At 32.8% G+C, this 17,809-nt stretch overlaps 2 protein-coding genes across 14 annotated transcripts in view; one reads left to right on the forward strand and one right to left on the reverse strand.

The window, feature by feature from the left end:
• Positions 1–10,583, forward strand: part of RUNDC3B (RUN domain containing 3B) — a 179,554-nt gene extending 168,971 nt beyond the window's left edge. For 6 of the 7 annotated variants that reach the window (XM_009203506.3, XM_009203507.3, XM_009203510.3 and 3 more), the window contains one exon: positions 8,183–10,583. In XM_009203506.3, the coding sequence (XP_009201770.1) occupies positions 8,183–8,328 (146 nt within the window). In that variant the 3' untranslated portion in view covers positions 8,329–10,583. Of the gene's footprint in view, positions 1–4,630; positions 4,730–8,182 lie in introns of those variants that run through there. The other variant, XM_017956987.3, reaches the window with a different exon arrangement.
• Positions 10,584–11,821: 1,238 nt separating this feature from the next.
• The window catches only part of SLC25A40 (solute carrier family 25 member 40), a 56,099-nt gene continuing 50,111 nt past the window's right edge, over positions 11,822–17,809 (reverse strand). For 5 of the 7 annotated variants that reach the window (XM_017956989.3, XM_009203502.4, XM_021935305.2 and 2 more), the window contains 2 exons: positions 14,975–15,055; positions 11,822–14,610 (listed from right to left, as the gene is read on the reverse strand). In XM_017956989.3, the coding sequence (XP_017812478.2) occupies positions 14,498–14,610; positions 14,975–15,055 (194 nt within the window). In that variant the 3' untranslated portion in view covers positions 11,822–14,497. The remainder of the gene's footprint in view (positions 14,611–14,974; positions 15,056–17,809) is intronic. The other 2 variants (XR_001901057.3, XR_002520735.2) reach the window with 2 other exon arrangements.

Consider the following 17,809-nt stretch of genomic DNA (forward strand, 5'->3'; position numbering starts at 1 on the left):
CTCTCACAATTCCCACATGTTATGGGAGGAACCTGGTGGGAGGTGATTGAATTATGGGGGCAGGACTTTACGGTACTTTTCTCATGATAGTGAATGAGTCTCACCAAATCTGATGGTTTTAAAAAGGGGAGTTTCCTGCATAAGCTCTCTTCTCTTGTCTGCTGCCATGTGAAATGTGCCTTTCACCTTCCACCATGATTGTGAGGCTTCCCCAGTCACGTGGAAGTGTGATTCCATTAAACCTCTTTCTTTTGTAAATTTCCAAGTATCAGGTATGCCTTATCAGCAGCATGAAAATGGACTAATACAAGGGTATCTAAAGAAGAATGGATTTGAAATAAAACTTAATCTAAAACATTGAAGAAAAATGGGAAAACCACCAAGAGAATGAAAGTGAGATAAAAAAGTAAAATGAGTTATGAAGTGGTTGAATTGGAAGACAATAATATCAAATTTACATGTTTATAGAGTTACTGGAGAAGATAAAATAGTGGAACAGAACTAATACCAAAATCTATCATTCAAGAAAAACGTTTGGAAGTAAATGAAGACATAATATACAAATTGAAAAATCTAACCAAGTACTAAAGAAAATGTACCTGAAGTAATCACCTACAAGACAAATTCTACTAAAATTATTACGTAGTAACAATAATGAAAACATACTGATGACTTCCAGGCAAAATGATGAAACAAACTAGAAAGGGAGAAAAGAATGAGGTTGGCATTAGATTTGTCTACTTGTATAAAGGTAACAACTAGAACTAAAATACAAACCTTCCTAAATACATAATTTTTTTTAAAAAAGAGCAACTTTGTCATCTAGAAAGAGAAACAGCAAATTTAACAAAGAAAAATAATTTGTCACAGCAGAAAGACTATCAAAAGAAATTAATGAAATGGCAAACAACATATACGAAGGAGAGAAACAGTAAATATAACTATATACATAAAATTACAACAAAATCATGATTTATTCTGAATGGTTAAATATAAAGGAATAGACAAATGTGTAACAGGCAAATAAAAATGCAAAGAAGGGGCCAGGCATGGTGGCTCATGCCTGTAATCCCAACACTTTGGGAGACTGAGGTGGGCAGATCACTTGAGGTCAGGAGTTCGAGACCAGCCTGACCAACATGGTGAAACCCTGTCTCTATTAAAAATACAAAATTAGCCAGGTGCGGTGGTGGGCCCCTGTAATCCCTTCTACTGGGGAGGCTGAGGCAGGTGAATTGCTTGAACCTGGGAGGCTGAGATTGCAGTGAGCTGCTGTGCCACTGTACTCCAGCCTGGGTGCTAGAGTGAGACTCTGTCTCAAAAACAAAAACAAAAAAAAAACAAAACCAAAAAACACAAAGAAAGCAGGGTGGCAACCCTTATATCAGATGGGTAGATTTTAAACCAAAATGCATTAAGCATTATAAGGAAAGATATGTTTAAATGCTAAAAACACAATTAAGATATAATAGGATTATACAACAAATAATGACATCCCCCTTTATATAAGGAGACATAGATAGAAATCCAGTGACAGTTGGAGACTTATACTATTCTCAGTATAAGACAAATAGACAAAAAAGAATATAATACACCTAAACAACATAATCACTAGGGTATATCTTATGCTCTATGGAACTTTATAACCTGAAAATAGATAATATACCTTCTTCTTAAGTACAGATAGAACAGTCCCAAAAATGCTCAGAAGTTAGCTCATAAAGAAAACATAAGCTTGGTGCAGTGATGCATGCCTGTAATCCCAGCTACCTAGGAGGGTTGTTTGAGCCCAGGAGTTAGGTGCAGGGCTTGGGTGAAACAAAGTGTTCTCCCTTGGCCAGGGTTGCTCAGTGGAAAGGTGAGTCACAGAGGGAGGCTCTCTGCCCCTCTCTCCTACTGGGGCTTTACTCACTCTTATCAGCAAGGGGCTGTTTGACTGCATTCTCTCCTAGGGTGTCTTTCATGATTCTGGTGGATTCCTGTTTTCCATACTGAATTAAAGCCCACAGAGTTGCTCTTTATGCACTATCTTGCTATTTCCAAGTGGCTGAGGCATGCTAAAAGCCTCTAATCCACCATCTTAGAACAAAAAAAGAAACTGAAATAAAGAATTTCTAAAAAAGCAAGGACAATGAAAAGTCTGTACATCAGATATTATGGGATTTACTTCAAGCAATGAGCTGAGGAAATTTATAACTTTTATTTATGTTTATCAATAAAAATGTAAGAAGATAAATGAATTCCCCAGTTCAAAAAGCAAGAAAAAAAGAAAAACAGAGTAACCAAAAACACAAGGAAATAATAAAGATAAAATTGCCACTAAATGCAAAAGGAACAGAAAAATAGATCTAAATAAATCTGTATTTAATTAACAAATTAGACACACAGCTAATTTAATCACAAAATGGAGAACAAATAAAAATAACTGAAATGGGGAAATGATCATTGAAAAAGTAGTAATTTAAAACTCTTAAGAGACTACTTTGCAAACTTCTCTGCAAATAAATATGAAAACTTAGATGAAACAGTTTCCTGCATAAATATACTTTACCAAAATTGGACACACTAGAGGTAGAAATCTTAGGCAGGCCAATTTCCAGAAAAGAAATAGAGAAAATTATTAAAGAACTACTCCACAGAAAAGCACCAGGCTCACTTGGTTTCTCAGGGGACTTCTACGTAATTGTCAAAGACCAATATTCATAGTGTCTCATAAATTATTATTCCAAAGCATAAAAAATGAAGAAAAATTTTATAATTCTTTTAGGAAACAGATATAACCTGATAAATACAGTATGAAAAAGAAAAATTATAGACCAACATCACTTATGGATATTAATTTAAAAGTTCTAAATAATATGAGAGTGAAGATAATTTAGCAACTGATAAAAAATGACACCCCACGACAAAGTGAATTTATTCCAGGAATATGATGTTCCATAATGTGACTCAATAAATGGAAATCCATTAATGTAATATACCATATTAATAGAGCTGAGATAGAACAGGCTACTTCCACAGATGCCAAAAAAACCTTCGGCAGAATCCAACACTTACGTGATAAAGACATTCAAGAACCAAGAATTGAAGAATGCTTTCTTTCCATGAATATATGTGTCTGTGTGTCTATCTTTTTCCTAAAGCTAGCATATTACTTAATGGGGAAACATTTAGATCAGGACCAAGTAAAGATACCCATTGTTTCCACCACTTTTTAATATTATACTACAGGTATTAGCTAACGCATGTAGGGAAGAAATTTCACAACATGAGAATTGGATTTTTGCAGATGGTTTCATGAGCCTGGAAAACATTTGAGAAGTAATACACTAATTTAAACAATAATAGTAGTCCTGAAAAGTAGCAGGACATAAAATTATCACACAGAAATCAATAGCCTTCACATAACCAGTGAGATAATCCAGTGGTAGGGGAAAAGACAACTTGAAGTAGCAACATAGAACATGAAATATTGAGACTCAGCACATTTCTTGTCAAATTTATTCCTGTATGAGGAAAACTGTAAAACATTCTTGAGACTCAAAAGTAAACAAGCAAATTGCAAGAAATACGTTGTGAGTTCTCTCTAATTTAAAATTAACACAATCCTACATATGCATTTACTTTCTAATTCTGTAATCATTTATGTAGGAATTTACCCTGAAAATAATCAAGGCAAAAATATGTATGCACAAGGTTATTATGCTATGGTTAGTATTCCTTCATATACTGCACTTTTCCCTGAATACATATCACATTTTAAGGAATTTCTCTAGCTACCTCCTTTTTAAAATTTAACTTTCTACTTTGAGATAATTACATTCTCATGTAAGTGGAACAAATAGTACAGAGAATGGTACTGGATGTATCCTTAACCCAATTTACCCCAGTATCATAGCCATGATCTTGAAATTAACCCAACCACTCATTTCATTCAGATTTACATGTACACAGTGAGTGTGGTTAGTTCTGTGCTGTTTTAGCACACATGTAGTTTTGTGTACAAACCACCAAATCAAGACAGAATAGTACCACAAGGATCTCTTGTGCAGCCCTTTTGTAACTACATCCATAAACTCTCCAGCCCTATCCTATTTCTGTGCTATCCCTAATCTATGCAAACTCTTAATTTGTTCTTCATTACTGTAATTTTGTCATTTCAAGAGTGCTATATAAATCATACAGTATATATAACTACTATATATGTATATATATATATTTTAGACATATAGTATATAGACTCTTGGGATTGGCTTTTTCCACTGAGCATACTTCTGTTGAGATCTATCCAAGTTGTATCAATACTTCATTCCTTTTAAAATATAATCCACTTATATAACATAATATTCACCATTTTAAAGTGTACAGTTCAGTGGTGATTAGAACATTCACAGTTTGTACAGTCATCACTCCCCACCCAAAAGAAGGCCTGTACCTGTTAGTACTCAGTTCCAATTTACCCTTCCCTATCTCCTGGCAACTGCTAATCTACTTTCTGTCTCTTTAGATTTGTCTGTTCTGAACATTTTATATAATGGAATCATACACTATTATGAATAATGCTGCTATGAAGATTCATGTACAAGTTTTTATATGAACATATGTCTATTTCTCTTGGATATACACCTAGGAATGGAATTGACTGGATCATATGTTTGACTATTTGAGGAACTGCCAACCTGTTTCCCAAAGTGGCTGCACCATCTTACAGTTCCATCAGCAATGTATGAGGCTTTCAATTTCTCTGCATCCTTACCAACACTTGTTACTGTCTATTTTTTTATTATAGCCATCCCAATGGGTAGAAGTAATATCTGATTGTGGTTTTGATTTGCATTTCCCTAATGAATAATGATGTTGAGAGTCTTTTCATGTGCTTATTGGCCATTTATGTATCGGCTTTAGAGAAATGTTTATTCAAATCCTTTGACCATTTTAAAATCACATGGCTATCCCTTGTATTGATGAGTTGTAGTAATTCTGTATGTATAGTCTGGATATCAGATCCTTATGTGTGATTTGCAAATATATTCTCGATTTTGGTATCTTTTCACTTTCTTGCTAGTGTCTTTTGACTCCCAAAGTTTTTAATTTTGATGAAGTCCGATTTATCTAGTTTTTCTTTTGGTTACTTGTGCTTTTGGTGTCATATCTAAGAAATTTTTGCCAAATCAAAGGTCATGCAGATTTATACCTGTATTACCTTCTAAGAATTTTATCATTTTAGCTCTTTTACTTTCAGGTCTTTGATGCATTTTGAGTTAATTTTTGCATACTGTGTGAGCTAAGGATCCATCTTCATTCTCTTGTACATGGATATCCAGTTGTCCCACTTTATTTTTTGAAAAGGGAATTCTTGGCAAGTCTAAAACCCTACTGAGTCACTCATGGCTCCTGTCACCTAACATTTTGCTATCACCAAGTCCTACCACTTTGACTTTCTTAAGATTTCTCTGTCTCTTCTATTGTCTGTATTCCTTCTACTACCAACTGGTTCAGGCAACTGCCATAGACTTTGTATTTGTTTCCCTGTGTCCGTTTTCTTATTTATATCCTTCAAAATCATGCTTCACAAAGCCTTCAAGTATTGAAAATACAAGCTAAACATGTAATCCCCTATGTAAAAGGTTTTATGGATTCCCTTCTATACAAGAGTGTGACCAAGAAGGTAGTCTGAATTCAGAGGACTTGATTTCATTTCTTTCTTCTTACTATGTATATGGCCCTCTTGGCCACACATTTCTCCCCATCTGCAAAATGAAGATACTTACAGATCTTCATGGGATTTTTCATGATTAAGAAACTCATGTAAAGCACTTAACACAGGGCCTGGACTGTAGTTATCAATAAATATTAGTTACTGTTATCAGTTTATATTGTTAAATATTTTGTTGTTGACACTTGGGCAAAATCAGAGTAACTCTCTTCTCTCAGCTATTTTGGGTACTTGTAAAATAAGAATGAGTTTGAAATCTCAAGATATCAAAAAACTTAGCCTATTTTCTATCCAAATTGTAATAAATAATATTAGATGGCATTAATAATATTAAAGGCCACCCTGGCTTCAACACTCTACTTAGGAGATTTCATTTTTATTTGCCAACGACCCAGCAAATTTGGGCTTCTCCACTTTATTGTAGGGGCAAACCCAGAAGGATTTGTCCATGACTGGGTATCTACTTTAAAGGGAAAACATGTCTGACTCCTTTTGCCATCTCTCTTCAGGCAGGAATTTGTCATACTGAGTTGCAGTAAAAAAGAAAAAAAAACCAAAATCCATTACTTTTTTGAAGCAGATTCAGGGGTAGGTCCCCCTTTGTTATTTAATAGGAATATTAAACTGAAAGTTGGCCCAATTTTGGACAGATTTCTTACCGTAATTTAGAAGACAGATGCTGTTTGTTGCATTATGTGTAAATTATCTTCTGAGAAAGGGGAACACAGATCTTAATTGCAAAATGCCTCTCATTTCTCAAGTCACACACACACATCACTTGTATGACAGTGCTAGAAAGCATCAGATCTATGTAGAAATTTTAAGGTCCTCCATAAACAAAACAATATTTTGAGGAAAAAAATTGGAGAGATGAAAAATTTTGGAAATAGTGGTGATGAGTGCACAATAGTGTGAATATAATTCATGCCACTGAATTCTACATTTAAAATGGCTAAAATAGTAAACTGTATGTTTTATATATATATACACACACACATACATATATATATTTGCCACAATTAAGTAAATAGTTATACACGTATACATAATCAGCAGTACATTTTTTAAAAAGTTTCAAGGTCAGTAATTGAGTAGAAATTTGAAGAAACTATCCAAAGCAGTTGAGCCCCTGGGGCTTTTAGCAAAAACTCCAGAGAGGTGATTTTGGCCTGAAGTGAGTCTCAACGCTTAAACATTAAAAGGATACTTAGAACACACAGACTTTTTCATCCTAACATAATATGATAAACAATTTAAATCTGAATGTAACAACTACTGTTCCATATCTTTTCCTAATACCATTACATGTTCCTGTATTTTACTGGTCAAAAAAACTGTGAAGTTAATTGGCATAGCCTGTTATTTTCTGGTATCTGTTCCGATTTCAAAGGAAAGAAACAGGCTCAGAGAAGATGCCTTGCCCAAAGTCACACATTTAAAAGGAATATAAAAAGTACAAATGCAGTTCCACTGATTCATCATTCATTAATTATATAGATACTTGAACATCTGCTGTGTCCTAGGCACTGGGGATATAATGAACACCACAATGTCTATATCCTTTCTCAAGGATATTATTACAGTCTAATAAAGGTAGGAGTTGCCCCACAGTTATCATACAGTATGACAAGGTGGGGTAAGTACAAAGGACTATGGGAGTATTTTACAGGGCTGTTTAAAACAATATGTAATATTCAGAAACATCTGATATTTGGCTCAGCTTAACTTCTATAACTGTGTAAAGCCTAAGTTTTCCATCTTCTTTGGAAACCTCCTAATTATTCAGAGTCATTAGCCTTTCATAGCCCCAAGCCAGCCACATAGCCAGTTGCATCACACTGCAGCACACTGAGGCAGACTGCAGGTTGAAACTTACCCAGTTTGGAAAGAACTTGTTTTACCTCAGCCATGGAAACAGGTGTACTCATTCCTCCTTCATGGGTCTACTGAAATTCAACACTTAACATTAGGTTCCTGATGCATAGTGGATACTGAATAAATGTTTACTAAATGAATAAAGTCTCCCCAAATCAAGCCTTCCTATTGAGTTGGGGCAGTCCCAACCAGCTTCCACCTTCTTCTAATATATTGCTGTAACAAAATACGGATTTCCTGGTATTTCTGTGGCCTGGGGACTGTTAACTGTTACTTCAGTTTAGATTTTTACTAACTGGACATAACCATGTTCTCCAAAAAGGTAAATATTTTATTGTTGCTTTAAAACTTGGTATCTCAAACTTCCATATCTAGAACTTTTATGAGCAGCACAAATAATCTTTTATAATGTTTAAGGGTGATGATGAAACCGCCAAAAAAGTAAAGATACTGAGATCTAGATCTTTGACTTAATAGTTACATATATTTGCAATATCTTGTAAACTATGGAAATTTCTAATGGTTTTAGGATCTTATTTGTATCATTCTTGAAGGGCAATTAATTATTTGCTATTTAATTGTAATTTTCAGGTAAAGAAGATACTCCCTCATTACTTGGCCTCTGTGGATCTCTAACATCAGTGGCAAGTTACAAGTCTCTAACAAGCTTAAAATCTAATGACTACCTTGCAAGTCCTACAACAGAGATGACAAGTCCAGGCCTAACTCCATCCTGAAAATTTTTATGTAAAAGCCAAAAGTTTTTATGTTGTAAATGTTTAATTTACATATGTTTGACTGCTGGGAAGACCTTTGAAATTTTATATTGTTCTGGTACATGTCTGAAAGTCTATTGCTTAGAGAGAATCCACTCCAGATAAGAGATTTTGAGTGAAAAACAATGATCCCGCCATTTTTCAGTTTTAAAATTCTTATATTTGTCATTGAGAAAGTTCAGAAAGGAATAAGCTTTAAAACAAAAAAACTTTCAAAGATCCACCAAATAGTTCATAGCAAATTGTACATATTGTTCAGCTGATTTTTATATATTTAAATATACCTTAGTGGCCAGAGACTGACTTCAAAGGTTTATTCCAGAGACTTAAGCTAAGTATTTTTTCATTCTGTCAGATTTTCAAAAAAAAAAAAAGTTAATTTCATTTTTCATTAATTTCTTCGTAAGTTCTATGCTTTAAATGCCTTGTTTTTAATATCAGGGGAAAGTTCTCAGCTGCATTCTCACAGTGGCTTATTCAGTTTTTCTTCAATATTTACCATTTGGTATCAACTCAACATTCCACTTAACATTTTATAATTTCCATAGGAATGTGTCTGTTTTGGTAGTTACTGACTTAATTTGTTAGTGCCACAAGGAAAATATTTTACAGCATTTTATGCCATTTAGGTAAAATGAATAAACTGTTTTTCAAGATTTTCTTAAAAGATTATCAATTTAAAAATATGATCAAGTATGCCTCAAATACTAGACATATTTCAAAATGTAGAACAAACGTTGAAAAATTGTTTTGCCAGGAAAGAGTTCAAGTTCAGTTAAGGATTTGAGAGGCTTTTAAACAAGGATCAATAGGGTAGTTATCATACTTGATTAATATATGTCTGATATTCAGTGCTGGTTCTTTTTCCTGTTTGTGCAACAATGAAGTGTGTCATGTGTTTTATAGCCTCTAGCATTAATCACACAATAATCTCATTTTAAAACATTTAAATGTTAAAAAATCCCCACACTTATGTACAGGTAAAATTAGTTTTCTTTTTTTAAAACAAACAAAAAAAAGTTGTAATCTGTACTTTTATTTCTTTTGGAATTTTTGAAACAGCTACATTAATTCCTAAAAATCCCACCATACTGAAAATGTATGGCGTGTATTTTCTATAGTAAGTAATATGAGGAAAACATGATTAGCTGTGCCAAAGAAATTTTATACATTGTTTACATGATGAGGCCACAGTACTTATTGGGGACTTCATATGGTATTTTTGTTTATTGAGAAGAGTCAAGAACCGACGTTACCACATTCATTCTTTGTGTTAGAAATGTAGGAGTGTGGTAGTTTTCTGCAAAATTTACAGCTTAGTCTCATAATTTGGAATTTAAGATAGTAAGTAGTAACAAGGCAAGTCTTATATGTAAGACAGTCAAACAGTGTCACTTCAGGGACAAAGGCCTGGAAGCCCTTAAAATAAATTATCTTAGATGTGCCAGAACATATTCAGAGCTTTATTCCTTTAGCTTAAGGCTTTAATACTTGTAGAAATGCGAATATTCTTGAGAAATGACACATTTTTGTTCTCAGTTTCTCAATTCTGTATACCTGATTGTGAGTGAAGTATCCAAAGCAGGTTTGCATCAGCTTGGGGGATGGAAGGTAGGTATAATAGGACAATGGAAACTTTGGGAGAAGGGAGTGAGGAAATGGATAAGGAGAAATTTGAAAATTTTAGCCCGGACTTGAGCACTATTGCTGCTTTCCTATGAACTATCAGAATGTTTAAATGCTTTATCATTCATGGTCCACTCTCAACTAACATTTATTATCCTTTAGTAATTAAACAATGGTTTTACATACATTTTTATAATGTAGAAGGAAATTCAAGATTCCATAATCGTAAAATTTTTCAGATCTGTCTAATGTATAATTTGTGCATCTTAACATGCTGCTAAATGCAGATTTAAACATTACATCTGAGGATCATGACTTTTCCTCCTTTCTTGGAGATCTTGGTGTAAAATTCATCTGCTGTTATAAAATCAGGTTTCTACACAGTTCATTTCACACTAAAGGCAGTTACTATTTGCATGAAGAAACAATGTATGTCTCAATCTTTAATTTTAGTTTGGTAGTGTTTACTGTTCACCCACCCCTCTTGCCTCCAAAAGAATGCTGAATTATACGCCAATATTTCCATGTGTATTCTGTTGCCTTGATGCATACTATACTTGTTGCATGTATATTAAACATTTTGTACTATGCATTGGTGGTCTTATTTTGCTTGACAAAAAGTTAACTGATTTAACTTGCACACTAAACTTTTGTTTCAGCAAATGTGGTAAATATATATTGTTTCACACCTAAAATACTAACATGAAAATGGAATCGGAGAAATCCTTATTCCAACTCACGTCAAGTTAAATATCCTATTTTTAAAAAGTAACATGATATGCTTTAGAATACACATCTATTGAATCAGTACAGTTTAGTAGTGGTTCTGGCAGTGTTACTGATTTAATTATAAAATAGTCATGTTTGCTTTCTTTGTAAGAATCATCACTACCTTCTTGGCACCTATGAGATGGCATCAGGATGATGTAAGCATTAAATAAAATCATATATAAAAGTTCTAAAGAGATAAAGGCCAAATGCAAGCTACTAATTATGATTGGCAGAAAAAGTAAATCATAAGTTAGTTGTTAAATCATTAGATTTACATACAGTTTTTAAGTGGTTATAAATGTGTCCCAAATTTACAACTTAGAAAACTGATTTGTTAAAGTTCCTATCATTAGATGAAATGTCCAGATTTTGCTAAACATATTGGATTACCGCTTAAGCGTCACAAGACTGTGGTTCATTCTGCTCTTCTGAAAGCAAAGCAGCTTCGATTTGGTTTTAGCATTTGTCGTTTTAACTGATGACAGGAAAGGGAAGATAAAATTACCTCTTTTTCATTATGGTACATTTAAAAAGTGTATTTTAATACAAACCAAAACTTTTAGATTTCTAACACAGATCACCTTATCATAAGCCCCATTTTCCATACTGCTAGTTATCTTTCCAAAACCCGTGTCTAACTGTTACAACTGTGCGGAAATTTTTTCCTAGGCTTCCCATGGCCTTCTTGTTCCTCCTTTAGCACACAAGGCCTTTGACTACATTTCCAGTCTGATCTCTTACTACATTTCCATGTATACATTTTGTTCAAGCCATATGGACTAAATTCCACTGCCTTACTGAGATTCCCACTTCCCTGTGTATTTACTAATTGGATTGCCTGTCAGTCCAACTCTTAGGTTTCCTGACCACTCCCCTTCTCTGCCCCCAGGCTGAGTAAACAACTCCCCATATTTCCCATGACTCCCTTTGCATGCTTCTAGCAATCAGTCATAGCTCTGAAACCTCCTGTGGCCAGTAACAATATCTGAAATGTCTTGTCTCCAGTGCTTTTTCTATACTGCCTACTACAAAAAATGTCCCAATAAATGCTGACAGATTAAAATATAAAAGCAGTAATCTTTTATTTGAAAAGTTCATCTTAGAAGAAAATTCAAAAGGGATACAATAAACTTGTCCACACCCCAAATACTTGTGCCCAAGACAAAAAGAGGGAAGAATTTGTTTTTAATTTTAAGTTCAGGGGTACATGTGCAGGTTTGTATATAGGTAACGTTGTGTGTCTTGGGGGTTTATTGTACAGATTATTTCATCACCCAGGTATTAAGCCTAGTACCCATTAGTTATTTTTCCTGTCCCTCTCCCACCTCCCACTCTCCACCCTTTGACAGACCCCAGTAGATGTTGTTCCAAGAGGGAAAATTTTAAAAAACACATGCAGTTAAATAACCATCGTGAATAGTTTTCCTAGAAAAAGAAGAAAAAAATTGCCTTTTTAAAAAAGTCAAACATGTACTACATTAAAGGTTGCAATCATCTAATATTTAAAATTAAAGATGTTCCTTCTTAAAATTTTACATTTAATCAACTAAATGTTTATGTTAGAAAATGTAATGTTAATAGAATAAAAGCTGTTTGAGAAACATCACCAAGAACACTGTTGTGGCGCATGTTTACAAATATTGCAATTCCTGCAATATATGTATTGAAAAGTCTGGAAAGCCCATATGGCTGAGAGTTAAATTTGAATACTGACGTAAAACCTGGGAATATTCATCGTGCCAATTATGGTTCAATTATTTTATCAGACAGAACTCTGGAAGCAAATTAAAATTTTAAAATTTTAGCTATTCCATGGACTGAATTTTTCTAGGTACTATTTTAATACAAATTAAGTTATTATGGCAAAATTCTGAACCCTTTTTGGTTCAGAATTCTAAAAGTATTAATGTTTCTTTACCTCTTAAGTATAAAGAAAGCTTCAATTCAGCCTTCTTTTCATCCAGATACATTGCATGTAGTATGTGTTAGAAAAACTACTAGGCATTTAGATTTACTTATATTACTTTATTCATAAGTAAGAATTTTCCTAAGTGCAGTGAGGGGTAGGAGACATGGAAACCTTTCTCATACTTATAGGTGATATTAAACTGAAATATGTAACTGCCTTTTGGGAACAGTATTAAGTTTTTCTGCTTTTTTTCTATGAATTATCCATAAGCATAGCAAAACTAAGATAAATTTAAATTTAATATTGTTAGCACTGTTCAAGATAAACTTTCATATATATATCACAGTACAGCATTATACAATATTTTATATAAAAATATTTAGAAGCACAGTGATGATTTTAAGAAGGCATAAACATTTTAACGAAATATAAGAAAGTCATGAATATTTATGTAGATATGTTACAAATTTAAGGTAAATCAACATAGGATAAAATAAACAGAAGATTACATGCAAACCCTATATACTTTATTTCTGGTGTTACACTTTCCTACTATAGTACAAAATCAATTAGTTCCTCTACCAGCACTAAAGACTTGTCATCTATTCATTTTAGGAGAGGAAAAAAAAATGCTTCACATTTTCCTAAAATAAAGACTGCAATAAAGTGCTGTTTTCTTTTTAAAGGATATAGATCCTAAGACAATAAAACTAAAGTATAAAAAATGACAGCATTTCTTTTCCTGCCATCATATCCTTTCTTATCTCATTCCTACATACAATGAATGATAAGCTAAAGTATTTAGACATGTACGGTGACTGAAAGCAATGTCTTCAAGAAAACAGCTTCTTGTTTAGCCTCTTACTCTACCATACTTAGTGTAAAAATCAAAGGATATTTTAGAAATATTTTGTAACTATTATTGTAGCAATAATGTCTTGTTAGAACAAGACAATAAAAATGACCTAGAGAATTCCGTGAACAATGATACTTGGATTACAAGATGGCTAAAAATCAGAGGCTATTCCTGTGTGCAAACTATTTTTACCAGTCTAAATACTATGTAATTTACCACTGAACACCCAAGTTTGGCTGAAGTGAACATTTGCTACTATCAGTAAAAAACTCCCTCTCTTACAGGAACAGCAGAAATATAGACATTTAGTCATCAAAAATGGCACAATGTACAGCACACAAATGATTATATTATGGTTCATAAGGAGAACAGCCACAATTTTGATCAAAGAAATCTTAATACATGTGAAGCCTTAAAACAGCAACATGACAGGGAGGGTCAGGGAGGCGGGAACCTAATGCATTTGAATTAAAGGAAACAGGCAATATTTGGTCAATGTCAACAATGCTATTTAACGACTGCCTTACCTACTTTACTGAAATACAGAAATACCTATGTACATGATTTAAATGTGCACAAGACTTGGGCTTTTTTCTAGACTACGTACATCATTCAGCACACAATTCAAAAAGTTCTTGTGTATCCGACACACTCCCAATAAGATGATGTTACACTGAAACATATAATAAACTCGCAGAGATTGCTTTTGATGCTAAGGAGTAATCTGTCTTATTTTTACAAGAATGCTCAATGGTGGTGATTTCTAGAATATTTTTTTCTGTATCACCAAAAATAGGATAACATTTATTTTAAAATTATGGTTTAGAGGTAGAGCTGAAATCATTTATTTAAATTATAGGAAAGAAAGACTTAAAATCATTGTAAGAGAATAATGGTGAAAAACATTCTTGCCTAAGAGTCTCCATCTTCTTTGGTTATAGTTGTTGTTTCAAGTTGAAACAGCATCACTAGTACTGCTGCCTTCGAACATTTTGTTTCTGGAAAAAAGCCTTTCCAAATTCATATGTACTGATCATAATGGCACAAGCAGGAGCAATTTTAATTAAGCGAGGAATTAGGCCTGAAAAAAGAATAGGAATAATCAAAACAAATATTTTTTTCTTACCTTATTTTTAAAAATATAATTTTTTGGCTTTATTCTGATAATGTTCAAATTAAATGATATGTTAAAATCCATAAATTGGTAGAAAAGACTGTGCACCTCCAACAACCTCACTTCAATCCATATTACATTATAGAGAAATTTTTATCTTACTGATAGTAAATCTGTTACTTAACGTTTATTTTAATTTATAATACAGATATTTAGGAGAAAATAAACACAGTATGTTACCTATAACTTCCTCCTATAAGTTAATTTTAGAAGGTGATAGGTTTAAAAGTAATCATTCTATTCAATGATTTGGTAAAGCAAGTATTTTTACCTGAAAATAATCCGGAAAATCCATTTTTAGCAACAATGTTCTTCATTATAACCCAGGTTGACATATGCAAAGGCATAGAAGCTAAATGTTAAAATAAAGAAATAATGCTATTATAAATAACAATTTAATAATTCCTAATACAGATAACACAAAGTAGTGTTCATGGCCCTTGGGGATATATAATTTCATTACCATAAGAGGTCTGTTTACCTAAAAAGCTACTTTAAGTTTTAGTAGATTCATTAAAAATAAAAAACAGAAAAAGGCTGTATATTTAAAGATGTATAGGATGGGATGCAATTAAGGAGGATGTACTGAGGGTTTCTCCTGATTTGATAATGCTTGTTTCTTAAACTTGATGGTAGTATTTTTTAAACTTTTTTCTAGGTCTTAAAAACTTTTCATAATGAAATTTTTAAAAGATGTATAGACAGCTACTTCGGAGGCTGAGGTGGGAAGATCGATTTCTTGAGCTTAAGAGTTCAAGACCAGGCTGGTCTCCCCATCTCTTAAAAAATGTATAGAAACCTTCATGGGGTATCCAATGCCAAAGAAAAGTCCTCACAACCATTTTTCATTCACGTTTTATTATAAATAGTTTTAAAACTTTTTTTTTTCTAAAAAGAGTTCTGAGGAAAACAGTTCATTCTCCCTAGCAGTGTCTTGAGTTATTACTACCTTTCTGAATGGGTATGCTAGTCTTGAAATAAATTAGACCAGTGCTCTCTCCTTCAAAGGGTTTATTTTAGCTAACAATAACATCTCACTTATTTGCAACCACTCAAATAACTGGAAGAAAATGAATAAAAAACTATTTTTTTTTTAAACTTAGCAAAAGTAGATGTCACTGAAGTATAAACATGAAGCTTGTTTGTAAACTAAATTTGTTTATTTTCATTTTATGCACTTTTCTAAACAGTTACCTTGGCCCACAGACTACTAGATGCAATAAGATTAAAAAAAAAAATTGTAAGAACCAGATACACTACCATGTAAACAACATGACAGCTAACAGGATAAAGATTTCAATGTCTTGTTTTGAGACCAGCTGGATGATGGGCAAACAATCCTATACTGCCCTCTCTAGCTTTTGAGAGCTGCTACTCTACAAAAGTCAATGTTTACATGGAAGACAACCCTGAATCATTAAACAAGATTAAAGTATGTACCACTAAGCAAGCCTGGAAGATAAAAGTTAAGATAAAACGATATCTTTCAAAAATGACTTTCTAGAATTTTGCCATTTAATGGAGTGTGATTCATTATCTCCAAATTTCATTTATATAAAATATCAGAATCTCTGACTATGAATAAATGAGGACTAAGATAAATGAAGCCTTATGATTTATTTAAGAAGCTATACCAGCAATAGTATAAGCATAAACATAATAACTACAGCAGCCCAACACTGATTACAAAATATGAATGAAATTTAACTTTCTAAAGAAAGTCAATGACAAGAACTTTCTAAGTTGGCAATTTTCACTTCATGTTTAAATTATTTCATTTAAATTTTAAAAACTAGTCAAAGAATGGTGATCAAGCAGCAGGTGTTTCTAATCTTGTAGAACTCATGCCCCAAACTAGTTTCTATTTTAACAGGAAGGTGAAATTAAGAGAATGACAAAAAGATTATCAACTGAAGGTAAGCCAAGCTCTAGTGGAACCTTAGAAGTGTCTCCTGCCTAACATTTAAACATTAAAGAGCTACTCCTACAGGTAATAAGCAAATTCTTGCACTGTAAAGAAACACTTTTATTATTAAATATTTCAAGCATAGAGAAAACAAATGCTTATTTACTGAACATCCAAATTTACTATATCGTAATAACTCTTTCAGATCCAGTTGAAGCCCCCTATATATTCCTCCCCAATTGTATTTTTCCTCATTCTCAAAGGTAATCACTCTTGTCTTTCTTTTTTCATCTTTCTCATGCATTTGTTTAAATGTTTACATCTAAACATATCCAGATGTATACTCTTCTTTGTATACATCTGGAATGTACAGAACAATGTATACTTTTCTTTATCCTCCTTTTAAACTTTATATAAATGGTATCACACTGCACACTGACTTCTGCAATGTGCTTTCAGAATTATCTAGGTTGGTAAGTGCAGCTATATTTTATTCATTTTAATTGCTGCATGGTATTGCATTATATGGCTTACAATGATTTATCCATTTTCCAGTAAAGGGACATTTAGGTGATTTCTAACTTTTTGCTGTTTTTAAAAATCTTGCCTTGGATATCCTTGTACATGTGCAAAAGTTTCTCTAGGGCGCATATCTAGGAGTGGAACTGATAACTCAGAATGGACTCCTTGCTACTGCCAGATTGTTTTCCAAAGTAGCTGTTCCAAATACTGTTACCATCATGGCATAAAGTTCCCAGTGAGCTACATCCTCCCCAACAGTTTAATTTATATAAAATGTTCTCTCACTGCTGTTCCTTAGTATTACCAAAATTGAACATTTTAAATAAGTTTATTTGGCAAGTATAACCATTTCATAATGATTCATTTCTATTTTAAAATAGAAATATAATAAATATTGAAATACAGAAAAATATTGCCTTAAATATTAAAACCAATGTACTATTTATTAAATCTATTAAACATTTTAATTTTAAAATGTTTAAAAATTAAATATTGCTTGAGTAGTTTTTTTTTTCTATAGTTCTATTGTCCAGTTAAGAATAGTGTTTTAAAAATATTAAATGTGTTCAGAGAAAAAGAAGTTTAACTTCTGGAAATAAGTACATTTGGGCCAGATTTAAAAAGCTAAAACCAGAGATTAAATTTTTAAAAATTAATAATATACGACATACTCATACA

This window comes from Papio anubis, chromosome 4 (assembly GCF_008728515.1).
Source record: "Papio anubis isolate 15944 chromosome 4, Panubis1.0, whole genome shotgun sequence".
In the NCBI taxonomy this organism is placed as follows: Eukaryota; Metazoa; Chordata; class Mammalia; order Primates; family Cercopithecidae; genus Papio; species Papio anubis.